A 25446-nucleotide genomic window follows, 5' to 3' on the forward strand; every position below is an offset into this window, starting at 1 on the left:
AGGTATTGTATTTCCTATGCACTGCTGGTCTTATTTGTTTTTTGTGGTAATGGCCAATTTTTTACCATCCTCAAAGGCAAACTAAATTTGCTTGATAGCATTCATTTATTGGCAAATGGCAACAATGATTTTGCTGCAGATCTGATTTCAAATATGGACCTCATTGCCCTTAATGTGTTATCATTAATTACAGCTAAAGGGTATTAAATAAACTTTTTATTTTAACTCAGCAAAGCCTCATAACCACTAAATCACATCACTGACTAAAGCCAAATCAAATAAATAATCTAAACTGTACCCTTATTTTAAAATAGGCAAGAAGATCAATCTCAGCAGAAAGAATATTTTAAAAACAATAAAATTGAACATGTTATTGTATTTCAGTCTCCGTTTATTAAAAGCATTCTTTTTGATATAAAAAGTCTTATAAAAATATCACAGTAATTCAGCAATGTTGCAGTAGATTGTAAATGCATTAAAAATATATTGCACAGAAGTATGAATGAACAATTTAACAAACAACTAGATACAACATATTTTACATATTTGTTCGTCATGCAACAAAACTCCATAGTTTATAATGAAGTTTATAAATAGATTTGAGGTTGAATATAAATCTATTAACCTAATATCAAATGTCATTAGACAAGAGAAAAGTTCTGGGTTAACTTGTATTTTGATGGTTGCCAATTTTCTAATAACTTGTATCTAATGTAAGAATGCAAAAGGATTGATTTTTGTTTTTAAAAAAAGCTAGAAAATGATTAATTACCACCTACATATCTAAAGATAATTAATTTGCTGGTAAGCGTTTATCAAAAATGAAAAAAAGCAATATTTCAATTTCTAACAAGGGAATCTTTGTCTTATCTGGCCAAAAATCATGATTTTGAAAACTTGAAATTTGTTGTAAATCAACCTTAAATCAATCTTTCTAATAAATGAGCTTCAAACATTGCTAAAGTATAGAAAGTCATGGCAAGGAAATATTATTTATTTTGTTCGACAAGTTATAAATGATAACTTGCAAGACTTGACCATATGGTATGAAAATAATTAAAAAGTATGTATCATAGCTTCTCTTCATGTTGTATACCATGTAAAAAGATTCCATGGAAAAGAAAATTTGCATATTGAAGAAAACATTAAAAATTACAATTTGTTTCTTTTTTAAATTAACATTGTATATAAAAAGCACATTATACGAATTTTAAATCTCTATAACTGTTAGTTTAATTCTAACTCAAAATGTTGAATAAAAATAAGATTACGTGAAATGTTTGAAAACAAATGAGACATTCACAATAACATCTTGAAGTCAATATGTTAGTAATTTATCATGAAATTCTAACAAGCAATTAACATGTTTCTCATCAGAAACTTTTCACATATTGGATTTTTATCATGGGGATATTATGTCACTTCATAAATTGTATCATTTTTCATAAATCATGATGGCAATATCTTCTTACTGTATAACAAGAGACCCTTTGGCAAATACATGCAGGGGCTTTTTTTTGTAACAGTATCCCTGACTAGAGTAATTTGATGTATGGGTAATGATATGATGGTTTAAATAAAATTTGTTATTTGTGTGTGGATCTGAAATCAAACCTTGGTAGTAACTCAAAAATATAGATTAAATACTTCCTTGTATTGGAAAAAAACATACAAGCAATTTCTTAAAAACAGCATCACTGAATAGATTAAATCCAACAGTCACAACCATGTTTGTAAAAAATCTTAGCTGATGGTTTGAAAGTGCAAAACTTAGACTAAACTTATATTATGCAGAGTAGGATTTTATAGTCCTTCATAAAGATTGTGATTTTAGTGGTTAACTTAGTCCAAGAGAACAGCATCAAATACTGTTGTGATATTATGCATACTGATATGAATTTATCATTTCATATATTCATTGCCAACATTGAACATTTTCTAAATAATAATTGGAAGCAATGTAAACATGTTGATCTCCATTCTGAGCTGGCGTTTGAGACCACATAACATATTGACATCCTACTCTATAAAAATAAATGTAAAAAGAGATTGCAATATAATTTCCATAAAATTGTGATATTTGTACAACTTTTGAGCTTTTGTTGTCTGTTGCTGCAATCTTAAAAAGAAATTCCTTTTTATTAGATTTCCAGCATCAGTTCAAAGGGGGTCTCATTGGGGGGTTCCGATCCCCGATCCCGCTTACTGTTTTGTCAGATTCCTGTATCCCGCTTACACTATGTACGTAAGCAATTCTTATTTTTTTGTCATTTCCCGGGTCCCACAAGACCTCATTTCTCATTTTCATGACACAATAATTTGAATTTCACATTTCCCGCTTACAAAAAATCAGCAATCCCATGTCACCCTTAGACCCCAATGAGACCCACTTCACACAATACCAGTACCTTATCCTTATATCTTGGTCGTTCAATGAAAAAATGATGTGAGTAATTTCAAGGTGTGGCAATGAGTGAAAAATGATCTAACCTAAAATAAAAGTATAATCATTTCTTATGGTATGGATAATGCATTATTTAAATTTGAGAATTATGGATAATGAATAGTATATGAGAATCATAATTCAAATAAATTTTTTAAAAGTTAGGAATATTAAAGGTTACATACAAAATAATGACAAATAATACTAATTCAATAATTATCATATCAAAAAATTACAGTCTCTTCTGATTGTCTCTGATTTCATAAAAACTTTAAAAATCATTTAACAAAAACAATCAGAATGTCATGGAAGGAAGACATTAGTCAAACAAACAAGTATACTAAGACTAGAATAGATAATACTGTTTTTTTCTTTCTCCACAGACATGCAGGATTATCTAAAACAATGCTGACATATAACTCACTCTCTACTTTGTTTTATCCTAGGGAGAACTGAGACAGTTGTCAAAGCATGAGATAATACAAAAAGTACCATGAGAAATATAATCATACACATCACTATCACATAATGGCTGATACTTGTTCCAATCTCTAACCAACTACCATAGTCTCTAACCAAGAAAAAAAAATTCTGAAATAAAACTCACACTATACATATTTATATCATTCTCAGAAGTTTTCTCTAACTTATGGTAATTTATAGAAAATATATGACTGCGTTTAACCTTTTTGAATGCTTCTTAATCATTCTAATGTTGCTTTATCAAAACAAATATGAACAAACAACAAAATTTTTTTGAAATAGATTGCTGCTTGCTTATCATTCAGTGGAAAGAATTTCATGCATATTTGGGAACTTAGATATCTTTGACTTTCTATCTCTGCATTTTTTGTTGATTTTGCCAAATTCTAACAGGATTTGTTCTGAATTTTCTTTTCAATTAATAAAATAATCTCCGGTAATTTCAGTTTCATTGTAATGTTGTTTCATTTTGTTTATATAGAATCTACTTTCATTGACTACTGGCATCAATATTAAAAATTTGTCCATTTGCAAAGAATAAAAAGTTTTCAATTCAATCAAACAGTTGTATTTCATAATTACATATGTACTATATGCCCTATGAAACTTAATAGCAAGGACATACATAATGTGTTTGCAGAGCTTTTAAATACTTACTAATGCCATGAAATCTGACATAATGAGGACTATCAGGAACAAAGCTTTGGTTGGAATGGCTGTTAATACATGTATGGCATGGAAAACACAACTAACCAAAACAAATGGTAGTACATTCTGAAATATAAAATCTTAGACTAAAAACAAAGCCTTGGTTGGAATGGCTGTCTGTACATGTATGGCATGGAATAAACAGCTAACCAAAACAAATGGAAGTACATTCTGAAACTTAAAATCTTAGACTAAAAACAAAGCCTTGGTAGGAATGGCTGTCGGTACATGTATGGCATGATAAACAGCTAACCAAAACAAATGGAAGTACATTCTGAAATATAAAATCTTGAGACTAAAAACAAAGCATTGGTTGGAATGGCTGTCAGTACATGAATGGCATGTAATAAACAGCTAACCGAAAAAAATGGCAATACATTCTGAAAATAAAATCTGAGACTTAGAACAAAGCTTTGGTTGGAATGGCTGTCAAAATTCTGGCCTACCTGAAGCTTGTAAAGTTTCTTTTTTAAATTTATAGCTTTATAGAGCCTGTATTACTTTGTTTGCAATGTATCGATAGTGAATAAATCTTTGCTTTGATTTAATTTGATTTCTTCTTAACAAATGTCAATGAGGTAAAATATATAAATTATTGTTGCTTCAAATGAGATCAGTAATGACTTACCTTTAACATCATGAGAGAACCCATCACAAATGGATCAAACTTTGTAACAAAACAATACACTGAGGCTGGTTCAAAACTGAAAAATTATATGGTATAAATATCAGATAAGCTCAGTTAAAGTGAGTTGGTGTGAGGGAAAGGGAGAAAATACAACACAACTTCCGCATTTTGGAAATGTTACAATATTTTGTCTTCTTTATTTAAATTTAAATTTAAGTGTATGTGTATGTGTGATTCTCATTATTTTATTTATCCCTATTTCATCAAATCTCGAATCTATGTAATATCTATTTCATGTTCCTTTTGGATGTCAGTGAATAATTTCTAAACACATTGTTTTTCATCATTGAACATGTTTACTAATTTGTAAGCATAGTTAATAAAAGAATATCAAATCACTAGCAGTATAAATGATCAACATCAAAGCAAAATAGGATTGCTTGCTGTAACATGAGATCAAATTATGCTTGAATATTCTACACAATTTACCTGTTTATACTTGCTATGTTTCCTGTTCCAAAAAATGCTACTAGTATAAAAAATATCTGATGAAGGTTAAGGAAAATCAAATGAATTATGGTATAATAACAGAAAGAAACTTCAACCTTAAAAATAAAAGAAGAATGTTTCCATGGGACACAGATTTCTTCACTTGTAAATACATAGTAATTCAGCAATTTGTCCATTAATAAAGGGACATAACCAAAGAACTGAGAAAGTGACGCCACCCAAATTCCAAATTCAAATTTGATCTATGTTCATGGTAAGAAGCACTATGTTTCAGTTTTGTAACATTTGGTTTGAGGCAAAGTAAAGTTAGATCAAATTATTCATAAAGAGACAAAACTCAAAAACATTGAAAGTGCTGTCTCCAAATTCTAACATTATCCGTCTTTAGTTCTAATGAGCATTATGTTTTTAAGTTTTATAATATATTTAATTTTAGTAAACTAAAGTTAGAGAACCGAAATCAATTTCTAGACATACATACCAAGGAACGTATGGATGTATGTACATACAGAATTACCGAGACAAACCTTAATGGCTTTTGGATTTCATTAATAAAGGGCTGTGCTTTAGAGCATAATACGCCCATTGCTCTTTTAACTTGTCTTTTATGCTTTAAATGTATTGTCCCAAAATTGGAAAATCACCCCTTTTTTAAGCATAAAAATTCATAACACGGAAATGTAACATCTGAAATTTACAAAAATTGAAAGGGAGCTTACATCAATAGATATAAACAATTCACCAAAGTTTTATGGACATTGGTGAAAGCCTTAATGAGTTATTGTCTGGAGTGTTAAAAATCCCCTTTTTTTTTATGAATAAAGCCCCATAAATCCAAAACTTAAAATCTGAAATTTATAAAAATTGAAAGGGAGCTTACATCAATAGATATAAACAATTCATCAAAATTTCATGGACATTGGTGAAAGCCTTTTTGAGTTATTGTCCAAAGTTTTGAAAATCCCCCCTTTTTTATGAATAAAGCCCCATAAATCCAAAACTTAAAATCTGAAATTAAAAAAAAACGAAAGGGAGCTTACGTCAATAGATATAAACAATTCACTTAAGTTTCATGGAAATTGGTGAAAGTGTTTTTGAGTTATTGTCCAAAGTGTGGACATTGGACGGACAGACGGACGGTACGACAGACGGACGGTACCACAGAAGGACGGACCCACAGATGGACGGACGCACAGACGGACATACGCACAGACGGACGGACGCACAGACGGACGGACAGACAAAGGTATACCATAATAAGTCCCGTTTTAGACGGGCGTATAAAAATTAGATGGATTAAATAAAAAATAACTGATGTAGGTAAAAAATTCAAAATCTGACAAAAAAGGATACATAATAGAATGCTCTTCGTATATCTTCAGTGTTTATACTTCTGTGTTGCTGATTATTACTTGATACAACAAAATCACAATCTTCTAACTGAAAAATAATTATACATAAGCATCATAACTGAATAGAAGAATGCAATCAATATTTTTAAACAACTGCAAGGTCAAAACACATATTTTTTTTATCACTAGAGATGGTAAACAAGCTTCTTGCAGAGCAGGTTGAAGATCTTTGGAACAGACTTTTTGTAAACATAATAGAAGAGTTATCAGTAAGCTGTATTTTTTCTACTTTTTTACAAGTGTTAAAAGGCAGTTCTGACCAGTTGGATTTATATTTTCTCAGTATCATGTTGATTAAATAGTCCCCTGTAATTTCCCTCAATTTTTTTAAAAAGAGTCCAGTTCCATCACTTTACCCCAAAAATATGATATTTATCAGTACATTTAGGTTGGAGGTATGCACTGTGAACCCTAAATGGTACCCCAGACGTCAAAGTGCACAGTAAATGTTAGCAATTGGTTGAATGCCACTTTGGTTTATAAAGTAAATGATACTTACACAGACTTTTTTATCGTTCAAATTTATCTCTAACTTCATCCAGAAATATAAAACTGCTGTTAAAGTTATAAAAAATAAATCTTCATATCTGTATCTAATGTAAGGAACATAGTTATTATTGAAGTGTCAACAAAACTAATAAAGAAATATTTTCAAGCATTACACAATTTCTTTTACATTTATAGACTTCATCCACCCAATTCATTATGTAAATAAGCATATGTAATGACACATAAAAGTAAGTATAAAATGTAAACAGGAAAATTTGATTAAAATATTCTATTGTGTAGTATTTTATTTAAAAATAACAAAATGAAAAAAAAACCCAAAACACATATGTATTAAATTTGCATCACATGCTATATAATTTTATATCATAACCCAGATTAACTGTAAGCTCTTTCTCACATATTATACCCAGCTCAACACTATTATATTCTTTTTTGCAGTTAAAGTACTGTGATTTTTCACTCTTGATAATATTTCTCATGTACCATACAACTGTTTTATATTGTTGACTTTATTTTGCAGCAAATGAACTTTTGAGCTACTTTTCACTTATACATGTAATACCCATATTGACTCTTTTTCCCAGCTTAAATCATGTGAGCAATTGTTAATACTTCCCTCAATTTCGCAAACATAAATGAATCCATAGCACCCACAATCTATTTGCCTATGTTCAAACCAAACAATCAACTTTTTACAATGATATATCAATATTCATACATAAAAATAAATTCCTGAGTATGATGACTCTAAAGGATACGATATACTTAGCAGTAAATATGGAGGAAATAATGCTAAGGTTATGGTAAACAATCTGTGTATCACTGACGTCCCTCCAAGGAATGGGGAAATCATTGAAAACACTGAAAAACATATTAGATAGGATAGCAAGTACAGTTTTCTCTTAAACTCACAATAAAATAAATCATTAAAAAGATCTTTTACAATTTGTAAAGTAAATCTATAAAAATTTATTAATGATTTCACTATTTTTAGTAAATGCTGACCAATATCAAAAGCAATATGATTTTTATTTCAAAATCAAATGCTATTTTGACATTGATTTAATAGCGTCCTTACGGTATGGTTTTTCCATAAAGTCTTGGCTATTTATCACCAAAACAAATCACAACCAGATGCTCCACAGGGCGTAGCTTTATACGACCGCAGAGGTTGAACCCTGAATGGTTGGGGCAAGTATGGACACAACATTCAAGCTGGATTCAGCTCTAAATTTGGATTGTGATTAAATAGTTGACACAGCATAGGTTTCTGACACAGAATGAATGTGTTCTAATGAACTTAAAATTTTTGTTTTCTCTTAGAGCAATTCATTATGCTGTTGAATATTAATCCTCTCAAAAAAATATTTGAAGAAATTTTCTTTTTATTTATGAAATTTCAAATGAGAAAAATTCAACCCAATTTTTTAAATCACATCCCCCTTTCCCTTATTCCAAAACTAATCTCAATTAAAATTTCTAATGGAGTTTGCAACAATAACTACTCATTTAAATACATCATAAAATATTAAGATGTAAAAAAACTGCTTGTTATCACTGAATGGTAAAGATTATTCTAATTTATCAGTTGGTAGTAAAAAGTGAATATACATTGTATATTATATATAAAAAAGATTTAAGTTGATTCTGGACAAAGAAAGATAACTCCAATTAAAAAAAATTCTTGCTATTGCACAATATTGTGCAATTAGATATTTCTTGCTTATTATTCTGGACAAAGAAAGATAACTCTAATTAAAAAAAAAATTGCTATTTCACAATATTGTGCAATTAGATACTTCTTGCCATTGCGCAATACTGTGCAATTGAAAAGACTTGCTATTGCACAATACTTAATATTATAATTTTAGATCCTGATTTGGTCCAACTTGAAAACTGGGCCCATAATCAAAAATCTAAGTACATGTTTGGATTCAGCATATCAAAGAACCCCAAGATTTCAATTTTTGTTAAAATCAAACTAAGTTTAATTTTGGACCCTTTGGACTTTAATGGATACTAATATGAAAACAGGACCAAAAATGAAGAATCTACATACACAGTTAGATTTGGCATATCAAAGAACCCCATTTATTCAATTTTTGATGAAATCAAACAAAGTTTAATTTTGGACCCCGATTTGGACTAACTTGAAAACTGGGCCAATAATCAAGAATCTAAGTACATTTTTAGATTCAGCATATCAAAGAACCCAACCGATTCATTTTTTGTCAAAATCAAACTAACTTTAATTTTGGACCCTTTGGACCTTAATGTAGACCAATTTGAAAACGGGACCAAAAGTTAAGAATCTACACAGTTAGATTCGGCATATCAAAGAACCCCAATTATTTAATTTTGATGAATTCAAACAAAGTTTAATTTTGGACCCTTTGGGCCCCTTATTCCTAAACTGTTGGGACCAAAACTCCCAAAATCAATACCAACCTTCCTTTTATGGTCATAAACCTTGTGTTTAAATTTCATAGATTTCTTTTTACTTATACTAACGTTATGGTGTGAAAACCAAGAAAAATGCTTATTTGGGCCCTTTTTGGCCCCTAATTCCTAAACTGTTGAAACCAAAACTCCCAAAATCAATCCCAACCTTTCTTTTGTGGTCATAAACCTTGTGTCAAAATTTCATAGATTTCTATTAACTTAAACTAAAGTTATAGTGCGAAAACCAAGAAAATGCTTATTTGGGCCCTTTTTGGCCCCTAATCCCTAAAATATTGGGACCAAAACTCCCAAAATCAATACCAACCTTCCTTTTGTGGTCATAAACCTTGTGTTAAAATTTCATAGATTTCTATCCACTTTTACTAAAGTTAGAGTGCGAAAACTAAAAGTATTCGGACGACGACGACGACGCAGACGACGACGCCAACGTGATAGCAATATACGACGAAATTTTTTTCAAATTTTGCAGTCATATAAAAACTGTGGTGATAAACAACAGTCTAAATGGTCTTTATATTTCAACACATTTTTTCTAGGGGAAATCATTATAACTGTTTCAGTTAATTTTTCAATACAAGCAAAATAAAAAAAACAAAAAAATCTTACCTAATATGACATAGCTAATTAACTGGCTAACAAATGGAAGACCTTGACTTCTGGCAATACTACTTGACACTGCCCATACATTATATGTGGCTAAACCAATGACTACAACCTGGAATAACAAGTATGTTCCAATGTCAGTTGACCAAACTTAGTTGAAACAAGCATTCTAGTTGATTTCAGAACATACATGATGTAACTTTTTTCAATCTAACATGAAACTTTGAAGACATGCATAACAAGTAAACAAGCTTCTTCATTGATTCTGAAGTAATATAACCGTATCTTTCTTTTCTTGCTTCCCTATCAAACTCTTCAATAATGTTTGTATATAACTTTTAATGGCATTGTTTCACCCTCATAATTGTTTTTTCTCTCTCCCCAAATTGTACATGCTGTATATTGAAGTACTCTTCTTTTTTAAATAATATTTTTGTGCATTTAGTTATTTTGTTGTTGTTGAAACCTATTCTGGTGAACAATAAATATTATTATTGTATTTTGTACATATTTCCTTAGATCTTATTTTGTGATAATTTTTCATATCATGCTACTCACTTGAGAGTCAGGAGGCACGTGGCGTTGCTAATGAAATTCACATGTAATTAACAATCTCTTCATAGGTAAAATATAGATAAACAGATTACCATTGGTCATATCAACTCGATTGCTTTTCTCACTTTTGCCATACCGGCTCAAGAGAGAAAATCAATCTTGTTGAGATGATCAACGATAATCTATAAGTAGCATACATGTGATTCTCCCGCGAGAGTCAAAATCTCCCGCTTTTAAGACCCTCTTCCGTCCCTCCTATTAAAAATTGGAAATCTTCCGCTTTTTGAAAATGTCAACCTCGAAAAATTTTCAGTAGAAATTTTTGTTTACAAAATTGATACTGACAGAGCAATTACCTGGTGATCAACTAGCAAGTTTAAGACACATGCCTGGATGATTAAAAGTGAAATACTGACAATAGATTAATTAAAATTCTATAAACAACCACTTTTTTGTGATGCTGTTAAAAACATTGAACAGTTATATTACTTAAGTTTTAGCCTCAAGACAAATGTCTTAATGATCTCAAATACAATATATATGCCTACTACACTTGTTGCAAAGCTGACTATAGTGACCCTAATGACTTGACCAAACATATGGATACAGAAAACCCACCAGGAAGCTCACAACTCTATCAATTCAACACCACTGTTCAGTTAGTGGTACCAAAGTTGACAATGTAGTTTAGGCAGAGATACTTTTTACCAACTATATATGATGGCTGATCACTTTATCTTGAACTTTATATATAATAAATAAATATTTAAAAACCCCTTATCTTCTATTTGTATCAAGTAAAAATGTATATGGAGTTATAGAATCATTAAGAAAAAAAGGAAAATATGCAGTTTAACCACCAAAAAACCATTGTGTGCGTCGATAAAAGTGTCTATAAAAAATCTCCAGTAATGAGGCACAAACTCCAGCTGAAAATTTCCAAATCTCCAATTGTGACTTGACAACTCTGTCACATGTCTGAAGAAGTTTAACTATACTTCTAAGTTTTTAGCCCTAGTTGTTTAGATACACTTTATACATATCAATATACAATTGCTGGTTTATATATAATCTTCTCATTTACCTGAATAATGTTAACTAGAAAAATATACTGATTTCTGAATTTTCTATCTTTCTTCCCTTCATGGCTTTTCTTTAACCTAAAATATACACTGATTGATTTTCATATGTTTTCTCAGATTTAATTACAAAAATTCAATAGACCACTTTCGAGTTCATCCGTCACCGGAAAAAAATCGTCAAGTATATGCGCCTTTATCATCGTCATTTGTGCGTTTAGGGGCGTCGTCACTTCCCTTCCAATGTTGAGCGAGTGGTTGGAAAACTATAATTCTATATTGTACGAATTATTCGGCAAATTGAATTCTCAAAATTGACAATCAACACTGCTGTCATTAGGGAATTGTCAGTAAGTACCTACAGAGCAACCATTATTTCTAGTTTATCCTGCACAAAGACGATCACTAAGACGCTTGATGGACGTAAATAGTGCAGGGATACAGGCGAGCCCCTCTATCTGGTAAATGACGTCATAAAGGCGTGTATAATTGACGAGTTTTTGCCGGTGACGGATGAACTCGAAAGTGGTCTATTAGTTTTATAATTATAGTGTCCTAGCATTTCCTAGCAAGTTTGAAAAAACTGGTCTATAAAAAATTAATAAGTTATTGCCTTCTTGAATCTAGATGTTCACCACTGATTAGAGAAGTAAGGTATTTCAACCAATATAGTGGAATAAATAATCCCTAACCAACATCATGCTGATCAGTCATGAGAAATGTATGTACCGTACGATACTTGATTTGTGCACATTCTGTTTTGTCATTTTTTGTGGATTGTATGTTCATACTGCTTGCGTGCTTGCTATCTATATGTGATAATTTGCTGTCATGTATCACGTAAGTAGACAAAGCAATCTCATTCTATATATGTTGTATTCAACATTTTAATGTTTATACATATAAATGACATGAATGTGTAAAGAAACTTAATACATGTACTTGAAACCCATAAAATCTGCTGGATTAAAAAATTAATAATAATAAAAACCAAACTTACAAGGAAATCAAATATAAGGCTGATACAACAACAAATACTCCACTTGTTTTTCTAAAAATGAAAAAAAAACATAAATATTTGTAAATTAATAACAGGAGTATATTCTGAAAACAAAGTTATCTAAGTCAATGTGTAGCAAAAATAATGTGCAGTTGTGTCATATCAAAAATATTTGACAGAAGGTTTAAATATTTTAGCTAAAAAAAAAAAAATTTAAATTACAGCTAAGTTATGTTTGACATGATTTTTTTAAAAGGCATATTCAAAGTAAAATTTTAATTTTGTACCCCTTTCCACATAAAACCATCTTCCCTTGTGATAACATTCTGCATGAAGGAAATGGTCTCTGCTGGGTTTTAAATAATAGTTGTTTGTGAAGGTTTTTGTTAGAATTTTGAATATGATTAATTATTTCAAATATGTTTTAAAAGTTGATTTCATGGTTGAAAGGAATAGTAATACAATTTCATTCACAAACATGAGGACTCAAGGTACATAAAATTATTTGGTCCTTGATTAACAATAAAAATGTTAAAATGTTTGGAACTAGCCGATTTTTTTATTATTTAGAACAGATTAAAACTATACTATAAACTATAGCTAGTTACAAGGATGAGATCTACGAAAATGTTTAAACAATGAAGATGGACAATGATGAACTTAGCTAAACTGACTTACACATAAATGTAATTTATTTGCCTTCCAACAACTGGAGCTAATGGAAATACAGATAGCAACAGGCATGAGATGATCCAACCAGCTGCTGTTATCTAAAACATAATGAGGGTGAAATAATGTAAACTGTAAAAATAAATAACAAAATTCATTTCTCAAATTCTCCAAAAAATTCTTTCATTTGTTTGCTTCTGTTGTTGTAATTTTTTATACTTAAGGTTTTATTATCCATAGTTGTCTCCTTTTTTCAAAGGATTTATTTTTCTATTTTGATGAAGGTCTAATAAATGGCTAAAAAATATATGCTTGTTTTCCAGGCGGGAAAGACCACACAAACAACATAGGAACTCATATTCAGATGTTGAACAGATCACTGATCTAGTAATCACATTAAAGATCAGGTTTTTAAACTTTGTTAGACATGCATATATGTACTCTTGCTCAACAAATGTATTCTAAATCTCCTTAAAGGAGTAGGTTCAGTAAGACCCCTTTATGGCCCCAAAATATAGCAGTTTTACAAAATTGTGAAAAATGTAATCTTTTAGCTATTTACAAATGATTTACTGGAAAGTAGAACGCTTCTGCTACATAAATATGGGCTGTTCTTGATAATACAATGCACATTTATCGGGTTCTAGCATCATTAATTCATGCTAAATTACTGAAATCTTCACAATTTTGGCATTTTAGTTAAAGTTTAGACGGTTAGTCTCAAATGAAAGTGGCCACATTCATGTTCATTCATAATATTGAAATGTAAGTTGTATTTGATGATATTACATAACATATATAAAGGTTGAGGATGACCACGGATGCGGCCACTTTCAATTTTGACAAAAAAGATCTGAAAAATGATGTTTGTTGGCATATTTGATAGATTTGTTATATTTAAGCTTAAATAGGAGAGTTTTTAATAACTAAATGAGTTAAATTCTTTCACATAAACTAATTGAATCGATTGAAATAGACACTTAAGGTCAAGGAACAGTAAATGGGCTATGTCACAGATTTCATTAAAATTTGGCATACAACTCTGGCTCGATGAACTTCAACTGAAAATCGAAAACATAATGCATTTATCTCAATTATCATTTGAAATATTACTGATTGAATTCTTACAAAATGGGTGAACATTTGTATAGAAAGCACATAAAATCGGCGAAAACCCTTTTAAAATTTGTCTTAAAATCGCCAAATCTGTAATTCTACTCCATAGATTTTTCTTAAAAAAACTATATGTTGTTGATACATAAATTTCCGTTATAATGATGCAAAATAAAGATAGGGTCACCGACTTCGTTCTTACGGTATACATCATTTAAAGTTGCGTTCTATGTGGAAAAATCAAACAAAACGTCGAAATAATCGTAACGTTATCGCGTTGCAGGCCGTAAAACATTGATTTTTGACGTTTTTCACTACAAACAAGGTTACAAATTGAGTATTAGACAAAAAACGAAGTCGGTGACCCTATGATTATTTTATATCATTAAAACAGAAATTTATGTGTCAACAATATATAGTTTTTTTAAGAAAAATCTATGGAGTAGAATTCGAGATTTGGCGTTTTCAAGACAAATTTTAGAAGGTTTTTTCGCCGATTTTATGTGCTTTCTATACAAATGTTCACCCATTTTGTAACATTTCAATCAGTAATATTTCAAATGATAATTGAGATAAATGCATTATTTTTTCGATTTTCAGTTGTAGTTCAACGAGCCAAGGTTGTATGCAAATTTTTAGCAAAATCTGCGACATAGCCCATTTACTGTTCCTTGACCTTAAGTGTTTAAAAAATGTCCAAAATCTTTCATAAGATGAACCTGAAATTTGAGGCCAAAATCAACCCTTACCGGACCTACTCCTTTATATATGAGTATAATAATGTTTTGTGGTCAGATTGTTTTGGCCTGACAGTAAAATTAACACCAAGCAAATCTATGTTTCCTTAAATAACAGCTATCAGAAGCTTTTTTTATTAGAAATATGCTGAAACTAGTTCACTTATAATCCTACCTTATCTTTCCATATACTTTTGGCTGTAATCAAAGGCCATATCGCTATCATAACCAAACCAACAGATAGCAATTCTCTTCTAAAGAAACCCATTACCTGAAAACATATATAAACAATGAAAGAAAATCAAATCTTTACCAGAGTTTAACTTGCAAATGACTAATCATACCACCTGGTCAGTAAATATCAAATTAATCAGTTAGAAAAGAGCTTCTCTTCAAAGTATGCATTAAACTTCGGGGAAGAAAAATTAAATCTTTACTAAGGTACAATATTTCCTTTAAACATATCCTACAGACTCTGGACATCATATATATTTCCCAATTATTTTGTTTTTTTCCCAAATTAAATTGGCAGTTGCGGCTTTCAAATTGCCAAGTATAGTGAAGAAGAAGCAAATATCAAATTTGAAGTCTGGTTTAAACTGGCTAGTGATGAAACCAAAGTTTAGCCACAATAAAGACAGTCCCAAGTTGAAGAAGACTTTGAATATACATACCAGTATTTCTAACCCTAATACAGGTGGAACAACTGCTAAAAGTGTTGTCTTTATATTCTTGGCAAGATCTAACTTTTTAAATAACTGCTTGAAAACTGTCAATCTTAAAAAAAAAATCATTATTCTGAATACAGATTAGTGAGATTTTCTAATATAACACATTATATTTCTTTATGCATGGATTACAATTGTTGTGAACATTGTTAAGAAGTTGGTTTGTCTTTGAATTTTCTTTTAACTGTAGTACACTGCTAAAAAAAAAGAAAAGAAAAATTGGAAATACCTATTTTGTTTGAAGCTGAATTTTACAGCATTAATGAACAATAAAATCCATAAAACTGGTACCATTCAAAGTAGATTTATATTGGTTCCTAATTTTCATATTTGAAAATCTGTGTAGTTTGCTTGATTACCCATTTACCCTGATCTCATTTCAAGTATTATCAACATACCTAAGAGCAACAAACATCCACAAAACCACTGGTATCAAACAATACATATAATATGTAAATGGAAGTGACTGAACTGAAAGTATACAACATATAATGATATTAGTTTGAACATTTCTAACAATGAAAGGAACACGAATCCAAACTCCCAACCTTGTAAATACTACTAATGATGATGTGCTTGTTTTTACTACTACATGTACATCTGGTTAATCCAGAATGGGTAAAAAATGTTGCTGTTAGACAAAAAATAAAATTGAGAATGTGTCAATTGGTCACAGATGATGCCCCAAATTGCATATAATGTAATAAATGGACATATCTCAAAAACAATAAAAGTGACATCACCCAAATTCAAATTTGATTTGGGTTTTGTTGTCATAAGCATTGTGTTCCATAACATTTGGTTGAGGCAAACTTAAGTTGGAGAATGGAAATGAAAAAAAGTCAGCATTTTTTCCCCCTTTTTATCAGGGCATTTTATTTTTGTGCCTCATGTTTTAAGTTTGTATTCTATGCTGTACTGTTACTTCACTGTCCAAGTAAGAGAACGGTTGAGCACTCAGGAACATGTTGAACCCCACCATGTTCTTTATATGCCTGCCACAAGTCATGAGCCCATAGTTCAGTGGTCATCATTGTTTCATGTCTGTTATATCTATTTTTGTGATTATTAAGTAATAAATTAAGCTGTTATTTTTCAAGTCTGAACCTGTTATAGCCAACTATAGTATAAAGGTTTATCTCATTGTTGAAGACATTTCTGTTGTTTATAATTATTTAATTCCACTTTTGTAAATTCTAGCAGTTATCAAATACCTTTTAAAAGAACAATAACAGCTACCCCAAATATAGCAAACACCAGTTTTATTGGTTTATCTTGTAACCATACTGGTTGTGACAACTTCTCAAGCTTTGTTGTTGCATTGAACAACCCAGAGTGATCCCTCACTACTAAGGTCAGAGTGTAGATCATCCAACCAATGAATCCAAATACAATACTTAGACTGTAAACAAATATAGATTGATTAAAAAACAGTACACAACCATTATCTAATATTATTCAATTTTTGACAACTGGTTTCCCTCGATTTTAGTTTGTTACCCAGATTTTGTTTTTTTTCCATGGATTTATGAGTTTTGAACAGCAATATACTACTGTTGCCTTTATTTGATGTATATAAATGTATTTTTGGGTATAATGGAATAACAATTTTAGAAATAAATATTAAAATCATTTACTTGGGTATAATTACTTTTTAAAACCTTTAAATGTTTCAAAGGAAGAAATTTATTTGAAAAGATTTTTTGATGAAGAAATCAAGAGAAACTCTAAATTTTGCATTCAAAATATAAATTTGTGAATTAAAGAAATTATGAAAAAATGGAGGAATTTTACATAACTTACATTATAAGTAAAACTTTAAAAATAAAACTTACCCCAAAAAGAATCTATCATATCCATGATAGTAATTCAATCCTTCTAAACCAAGCTCTATCAATGTTTGAGATTCAGTAATCTAATATAAAAATCAATCAATAAAAGATTATTATCTAACTTTTAGATTTTACAAATAAATGAACAAAATAATTTTAAATAAAAAACAAAAACAAAAGAAGTCTACAGTTGTGTGTAATATGCATCACCTCTTTAAACTACATTTTTGTGGTAAAAAGTGTGTGTTATACACGACAAAATAAGGTTATGTTCTCTTTACTTTTTCTAACAGCAACTGCTGTATTTCTTTTAAAATTCTAAAATTATTAGAAACGCTCAAACTTTAAAACTTGGAGAGGATAAATATCATTTCTCTAATTTTTGTGCTATTTTCACATTTCCTGACCGGTGTGAGAAAAATATTTCTCCTCACTAGTGAAAAATCTGTTCTCGGCAAATGATTAGTCGAAATTTGATTATGACGTCAAAATGTTTTGTTTTCTTCTCAATTTTCCTATTGTGACGTCATGAAAAAAGGCGACCTTGCCTGATGACGTCGCTTATAAAGAGCACAATTTTCTGAAAATCTTTGAAAAAGAACGATAAAAAGCATTAGAGAAACAGATTCTGACACTATAACTCGTGTATTACGATATTTCTCCACTCTCGAAAGTTAAATTTTATTATTTAAAGGGCTCGGCAAGCCTCGCGCTTTAAATAATAAAATTTAACTGTCTCGAGTGGAGAAATATCGTAATACACTTGTTACAGTGTAAGAATCTATATTTATCACATGGGTTGCAATGAATTACATTGATTTCACATGTGAAATAAAAGTGGTTATTTCACTCTCTGACGTCATACAACAATGGGTGTTGTCAAGACATCGATTAGGGCAGACCAAAACAAATTGCGAATGCTTCGAAAAAAAGATATAGTTTCTTACATGTTTTACATTAATTTCTTTTAAAAAAAATCCATTTGCCAATGTAATAAAAAGAATAACTAATTAAAGAATTCAAACATCGCAAAATATTCAACTCGTGACCGAACAACACTGATAATGAACTCATGCGCTACATGCATTCGTGAATTAATGTGTTGTTCGGTCACTTATTGAATATTTTTCTCTTTTTGAAATCTTCCATTAGTTATTCTATAAATCTTACAAGATGCCACAGTAAAATATATATTCAAACTTACAGCTAATTGATATTGTCCACTGTTGATTAAGTTTCTGATGTTTCTTGTTCTGTCTTTCTGTAAAACAATAGAAATGTTATAAATGAGGATAGTGAATTGGTACATCTTACAAAAGTATCGTATGAGCTGTTGATCTTTGTAGACCATTATTATTTCGGGTCTGTTTTGGTCCTTTTCATGATCATTGAAAGAAATATCTAGGATTTGTATTAGGGTAATTGCTTTAAAACCAATAACATGATATAGAATATATAAATAATTGACCAATTGAAGACTTTACTGAACATAACTTTGTATAGTTTTAACAAATCTTTGGCACATGATAACTCACTCATCAACTTTCTTCAGATGTTTTCTATTCAAGAAATTACAAGAAGTCAAAATATCATAACATTCAGAAGCATTTACTTAATGAATTCAAGATAAAAAAATTTCCAAAACTAAATGAAATACATGTATATGGAAATATACTTGTTACTAAGCAATTTCAATTTACATGGCAAGCAACTACATAGGTCATTCAGGATCTCTTTACCCTTAAGGAGCACCTGAGATCACCCCAGTTTTGTCATTTTGGTGGATTTGTGTTGCCAGTCTTCAAATTTCTATATTGTGTGGTATTGTGCACTATTATTTGTATATTTTTTTTAGGCATAGCATTGTCAGTTTATTAGATTAGTTATCAAAATGTTTAAAAGTAACTTTTAACCACAGCTCGCTAATCTGAATAGAAATAAATCACTTATAACTACAACTTACTTACCTGAATACTTGGCAGTAGTTTACTAAAAAGTTGGAAGAAATAATAATCATTACAAGATAACCTTACTGAGTGACATAACAATAAATATTTAAAAGTTTCCATATATTTTGTAAAAAAATTCTAAAGGTAAAACTATTATAAATGTAGGATGTTGATACACTATTATTCATATTTAATATTTAATGTCAATTAAAGAGGTAAAGATGTTATTGTGTGGATTTGCAAAAAGCACAACCATTTTCTCTACCATACAGTACATTAAATCCTAGTTTAGTTTTTCTGCAGCAAAAATTGTACATGTTTAGTGGAATAACTTTTTATCTTATCTAATAAATATTACAATTAGAGAGTAGATACAGTCTTTATGAACTAAAAAGTTACCTGAATGGCCTGAATGCAACTGATAAAGTTGTTGACTTCATCTGATCCATTTTAACCTGTAATCAAAATTATTATTCTTCAAATACAACTATGCTCTATATATTAGTATACTTGACATATGGAATACTTTTTAAAGCCATCAGTGAAAAAATTTGAACCAACCGTTTTATCAGAAAAATTACACTGGTAATATAGCAGTTTGACAATCACTTATTTTGATCATTGAGAAGCTTAATATTCCATAAACAACACAACGTCATTAAAACATTCAGCTGATTTTACAGAGTTATCTCCCTGTAGTGTTAGGTCCCACCTTATTTTTTTTTATTTTTAAAACAATTATCCATACCAGAATATCTAACTTTTACAAGTAGTAGAAATTTTACTCAAGCAAAATATTTTGACATTATGTGGTAGTTTCATTGCAGTATAATCAACATTTTATCAGAACTGACAGTTATATCAGGTGCTTCAATAATGTAAAGTAATGTGTTAACACATAGGGCACTAAGGCGAGTCCATGAGTCCTGGACTCATCAAAATCTGTCTGGATTCACCATTTTCAAAACTGGTGAGTCCACAGATGCATCAAGATTGCAATATAGTGTATAAAATGAACACAGTTAAACACAAATATCATCATTTTATAGCAAAAGTTTAAAAGTGATCTGAATTAAATGTCATTTCATTGCTCTCTTAGGAAATGGAGACAAAAATTTTACATTATATTGCAACAATTCTTTTTTCTTCCTGCTGTTGGACTAATCGTGGCTAAAAATGATGAGTCCCTGGTTTTGCCTTCAAAAATCCTTAGTGAGAACCCTGAACATATAAACAATATACAAATGCATAAGCTAATACAATGTAAAATGCTGACCTGATATTGCTCCAAAACTTGTTGTGCATTTGCAAATATGCTCTCAGCTTTCTCAAAATCTGAACTGTTGAGGAAACTTAATGGAAGTGTACCCTAAAATTAAATGGTATTTCAAATGACACATATTGTTATCTAATAATGATTCCCGACATGTAAGTGCATAAATCTGAACTTGATGAAGTATACATGTGAAATTCGCATACTTGACCTAAACCATTTTTCTAATATAAAGAAAATATGTAAGATAATTTTAAATGAAAATCTGAAGATGTTATTTGATAGATTAATAAATACTTTGCATTCCAGTCCTAAAAATATCTCCATTAAAAAATATCTTTAAAATTGAGAAAGGAAATGGTGAATGTGCCAAAGCAACAACAACCCTGGTTTAGCTTCATTTATATCAATTAGACAATTTGAATACTTACAACAGAGTTCATAGGATAAGGTATTCCTAATTTGAATACTTACAACAGAGTTCATAGGATAAGGTATTCCTAATTTGAATACTTACAACAGAGTTCATAGGATAAGGTATTCCTAATTTGAATACTTACAACAGAGTTCATAGGATAAGGTATTCCTATAACTATCTGTGAATACTTACAACAGAGTTCATAGGATAAGGTATTCCTATAACTTTCTGTGAATACTTACAACAGAGTTCATGGGATAAGGTATTCCTATAACTATCTGTGAATACTTACAACAGAGTTCATAGGATAAGGTATTCCTATTACTGATGACATCAATGGGGCTATATCTGCCTGTAATAAATATGTTTGACTACTTACAACAGAGTTCATAGGATAAGGTATTCCTATTACTGATGACATCAATGGGGCTATATCTGCCTGTAATAAATATGTTTGACTACTTACAACAGAGTTCATAGGATAAGGTATTCCTATAACTATCATTGACTACTTACAACAGAGTTCATAGGATAGGGTATTCCTATAACTATCTGTGACTACTTACAACAGAGTTCATAGGATAGGGTATTCCTATAACTATCTTTGACTACTTACAACAGAGTTCATAGGATAAGGTATTCCTATAACTATCTTTGACTACTTACAACAGAGTTCATAGGATAAGGTATTCCTATTACTGATGACATCAATGGGGCTATATCTGCCTGTAATAAATATGTTTGACTACTTACAACAGAGTTCATAGGATAAGGTATTCCTATTACTGATGACATCAATGGGGCTATATCTGCCTGTAATAAATATGTTTGACTACTTACAACAGAGTTCATAGGATAAGGTATTCCTATAACTATCATTGACTACTTACAACAGAGTTCATAGGATAGGGTATTCCTATAACTATCTGTGACTACTTACAACAGAGTTCATAGGATAGGGTATTCCTATAACTATCTTTGACTACTTACAACAGAGTTCATAGGATAAGGTATTCCTATAACTGATGACATCAATGGGGCTATATCTGCCTGTAATAAATATGTTTGACTACTTACAACAGAGTTCATAGGATAAGGTATTCCTATAACTATATGTGATTACTTACAACAGAGTTCATAGGATAAGGTATTCCTATAACTGATGACATCAATGGGGCTATATCTGCCTGTAATAAATATGTTTGACTACTTACAACAGAGTTCATAGGATAAGGTATTCCTATAACTATATGTGATTACTTACAACAGAGTTCATAGGATAAGGTATTCCTATAACTGATGACATCAATGGGGCTATATCTGCCTGTAATAAATATGTTTGACTACTTACAACAGAGTTCATAGGATAAGGTATTCCTATAACTGATGACATCAATGGGGCTATATCTGCCTGTAATAACGATCATTGAATACTTACAACAGAGTTCATAGGATAAGGTATGCCTATTACTGAAGACATCAATGGGGCTATATCTGCCTGTAATAAATATGTTTGACTACTTACAACAGAGTTCATAAATAAGGTATTCCTATCACTGATGACATCAATGGGGCTATATCTGCCTGTAATAAATACCTTTGACTACTTACAACAGAGTTCATAGGATAAGGTATTCCTATTACTGATGACATCAATGGGGCTATATCTGCCTGTAATAAATATGTTTGACTACTTACAACAGAGTTCATAGGATAAGGTATTCCTATAACTATCTGTGAATACTTACAACAGAGTTCATATGATAAGGTATTCCTATAACTATCTGTGAATACTTACAACAGAGTTCATAGGATAAGGTCTGCCTATAACTGATGACATCAATGGGGCTATATCTGCCTGTAATAAATATGTTTGACTACTTACAACAGAGTTCATAGGATAAGGTATTCCTATAACTATCATTGACTACTTACAACAGAGTTCATAGGATAGGGTATTCCTATAACTATCTTTGACTAGTTACAACAGAGTTCATAGGATAAGGTATTCCTATAACTGATGACATCAATGGGGCTATATCTGCCTGTAATAAATATGTTTGACTACTTACAACAGAGTTCATAGGATAAGGTATTCCTATAACTATATGTGATTACTTACAACAGAGTTCATAGGATAAGGTATTCCTATAACTGATGACATCAATGGGGCTATATCTGCCTGTAATAAATATGTTTGACTACTTACAACAGAGTTCATAGGATAAGGTATTCCTATAACTGATGACATCAATGGGGCTATATCTGCCTGTAATAAATATGTTTGACTACTTACAACAGAGTTCATAGGATAAGGTATTCCTATCACTGATGACATCAATGGGGCTATATCTGCCTGTAATAAATATGTTTGACTACTTACAACAGAGTTCATAAATAAGGTATTCCTATCACTGATGACATCAATGGGGCTATATCTGCCTGTAATAAATACCTTTGACTACTTACAACAGAGTTCATAGGATAAGGTATTCCTATTACTGATGACATCAATGGGGCTATATCTGCCTGTAATAAATATGTTTGACTACTTACAACAGAGTTCATAGGATAAGGTATTCCTATAACTGATGACATCAATGGGGCTATATCTGCCTGTAATAAATATGTTTGACTACTTACAACAGAGTTCATAGGATAAGGTATTCCTATAACTATATGTGATTACTTACAACAGAGTTCATAGGATAAGGTATTCCTATAACTATCTGTGAATACTTACAACAGAGTTCATAGGATAAGGTATTCCTATAACTGATGACATCAATGGGGCTATATCTGCCTGTAATAAATATGTTTGACTACTTACAACAGAGTTCATAGGATAAGGTATTCCTATAACTATCTGTGAATACTTACAACAGAGTTCATAGGATAAGGTATTCCTTTAACTATCTGTGAATACTTACAACAGAGTTCATAGGATAAGGTCTGCCTATAACTGATGACATCAATGGGGCTATATCTGCCTGTAATAAATATGTTTGACTACTTACAACAGAGTTCATAGGATAAGGTATTCCTATAACTATCTGTGAATACTTACAACAGAGTTCATAGGATAAGGTATTCCTATAACTATCTGTGAATACTTACAACAGAGTTCATAGGATAAGGTATTCCTATAACTATCTGTGAATACTTACAACAGAGTTCATAGGATAAGGTATTCCTATAACTGATGACATCAATGGGGCTATATCTGCCTGTAATAAATATGTTTGACTACTTACAACAGAGTTCATAGGATAAGGTATTCCTATTACTGATGACATCAATGGGGCTATATCTGCCTGTAATAAATATGTTTGACTACTTACAACAGAGTTCATAGGATAAGGTATTCCTATTACTGATGACATCAATGGGGCTATATCTGCCTGTAATAAATATGTTTGACTACTTACAACAGAGTTCATAGGATAAGGTATTCCTATCACTGATGACATCAATGGGGCTATATCTGCCTGTAATAAATATGTTTGACTACTTACAACAGAGTTCATAGGATAAGGTATTCCTATAACTATCTGTGAATACTTACAACAGAGTTCATAGGATAAGGTATTCCGTTAACTATCTGTGAATACTTACAACAGAGTTCATAGGATAAGGTATTCCTATAACTATCTGTGAATACTTACAACAGAGTTCATAGGATAAGGTATTCCTATAACTATCTGTGAATACTTACAACAGAGTTCATAGGATAAGGTATTCCTATAACTGATGACATCAATGGGGCTATATCTGCCTGTAATAAATATGTTTGACTACTTACAACAGAGTTCATAGGATAAGGTCTGCCTATAACTGATGACATCAATGGGGCTATATCTGCCTGTAATAAATATGTTTGACTACTTACAACAGAGTTCATAGGATAAGGTATTCCTATAACTATCTGTGAATACTTACAACAGAGTTCATAGGATAAGGTATTCCTATAACTATCTGTGAATACTTACAACAGAGTTCATAGGATAAGGTCTGCCTATAACTGATGACATCAATGGGGCTATATCTGCCTGTAATAAATATGTTTGACTACTTACAACAGAGTTCATAGGATAAGGTATTCCTATAACTATCATTGACTACTTACAACAGAGTTCATAGGATAGGGTATTCCTATAACTATCTGTGAATACTTACAACAGAGTTCATAGGATAAGGTATTCCTATAACTATCTTTGACTACTTACAACAGAGTTCATAGGATAAGGTATTCCTATAACTGATGACATCAATGGGGCTATATCTGCCTGTAATAAAGTTTAGACAAATATTTAGATATTTATTCTATTAATTT

The 25446-nt window shown here is 30.7% G+C and overlaps 1 protein-coding gene across 1 annotated transcript in view; it reads right to left on the reverse strand.

Annotated features, from left to right (window-relative positions):
• Nucleotides 1–1860: 1860 nt before the first annotated feature.
• The window catches only part of LOC134699067 (GPI ethanolamine phosphate transferase 1-like), a 33653-nt gene continuing 10067 nt past the window's right edge, over nucleotides 1861–25446 (reverse strand). Inside the window, exons 10-30 of the mRNA XM_063560754.1 lie at nucleotides 25340–25399; nucleotides 20699–20791; nucleotides 19822–19877; nucleotides 19441–19462; nucleotides 18678–18734; nucleotides 17477–17556; nucleotides 16856–17043; nucleotides 16040–16112; nucleotides 15588–15690; nucleotides 15089–15184; nucleotides 13073–13164; nucleotides 12395–12445; nucleotides 11400–11475; nucleotides 9764–9872; nucleotides 7453–7555; nucleotides 6684–6777; nucleotides 6126–6212; nucleotides 4752–4807; nucleotides 4263–4338; nucleotides 3584–3700; nucleotides 1861–3034 (exon numbers count right to left, since the gene is read on the reverse strand). Of these exons, the coding sequence (XP_063416824.1) occupies nucleotides 2864–3034; nucleotides 3584–3700; nucleotides 4263–4338; nucleotides 4752–4807; nucleotides 6126–6212; nucleotides 6684–6777; nucleotides 7453–7555; nucleotides 9764–9872; nucleotides 11400–11475; nucleotides 12395–12445; nucleotides 13073–13164; nucleotides 15089–15184; nucleotides 15588–15690; nucleotides 16040–16112; nucleotides 16856–17043; nucleotides 17477–17556; nucleotides 18678–18734; nucleotides 19441–19462; nucleotides 19822–19877; nucleotides 20699–20791; nucleotides 25340–25399 (1860 nt within the window). The 3' untranslated portion in view covers nucleotides 1861–2863. The remainder of the gene's footprint in view (nucleotides 3035–3583; nucleotides 3701–4262; nucleotides 4339–4751; nucleotides 4808–6125; nucleotides 6213–6683; nucleotides 6778–7452; nucleotides 7556–9763; nucleotides 9873–11399; nucleotides 11476–12394; nucleotides 12446–13072; nucleotides 13165–15088; nucleotides 15185–15587; nucleotides 15691–16039; nucleotides 16113–16855; nucleotides 17044–17476; nucleotides 17557–18677; nucleotides 18735–19440; nucleotides 19463–19821; nucleotides 19878–20698; nucleotides 20792–25339; nucleotides 25400–25446) is intronic.

This window comes from Mytilus trossulus, unplaced genomic scaffold (genome assembly GCF_036588685.1).
Source record: "Mytilus trossulus isolate FHL-02 unplaced genomic scaffold, PNRI_Mtr1.1.1.hap1 h1tg000024l__unscaffolded, whole genome shotgun sequence".
NCBI lineage: Eukaryota > Metazoa > Mollusca > Bivalvia > Mytilida > Mytilidae > Mytilus > Mytilus trossulus.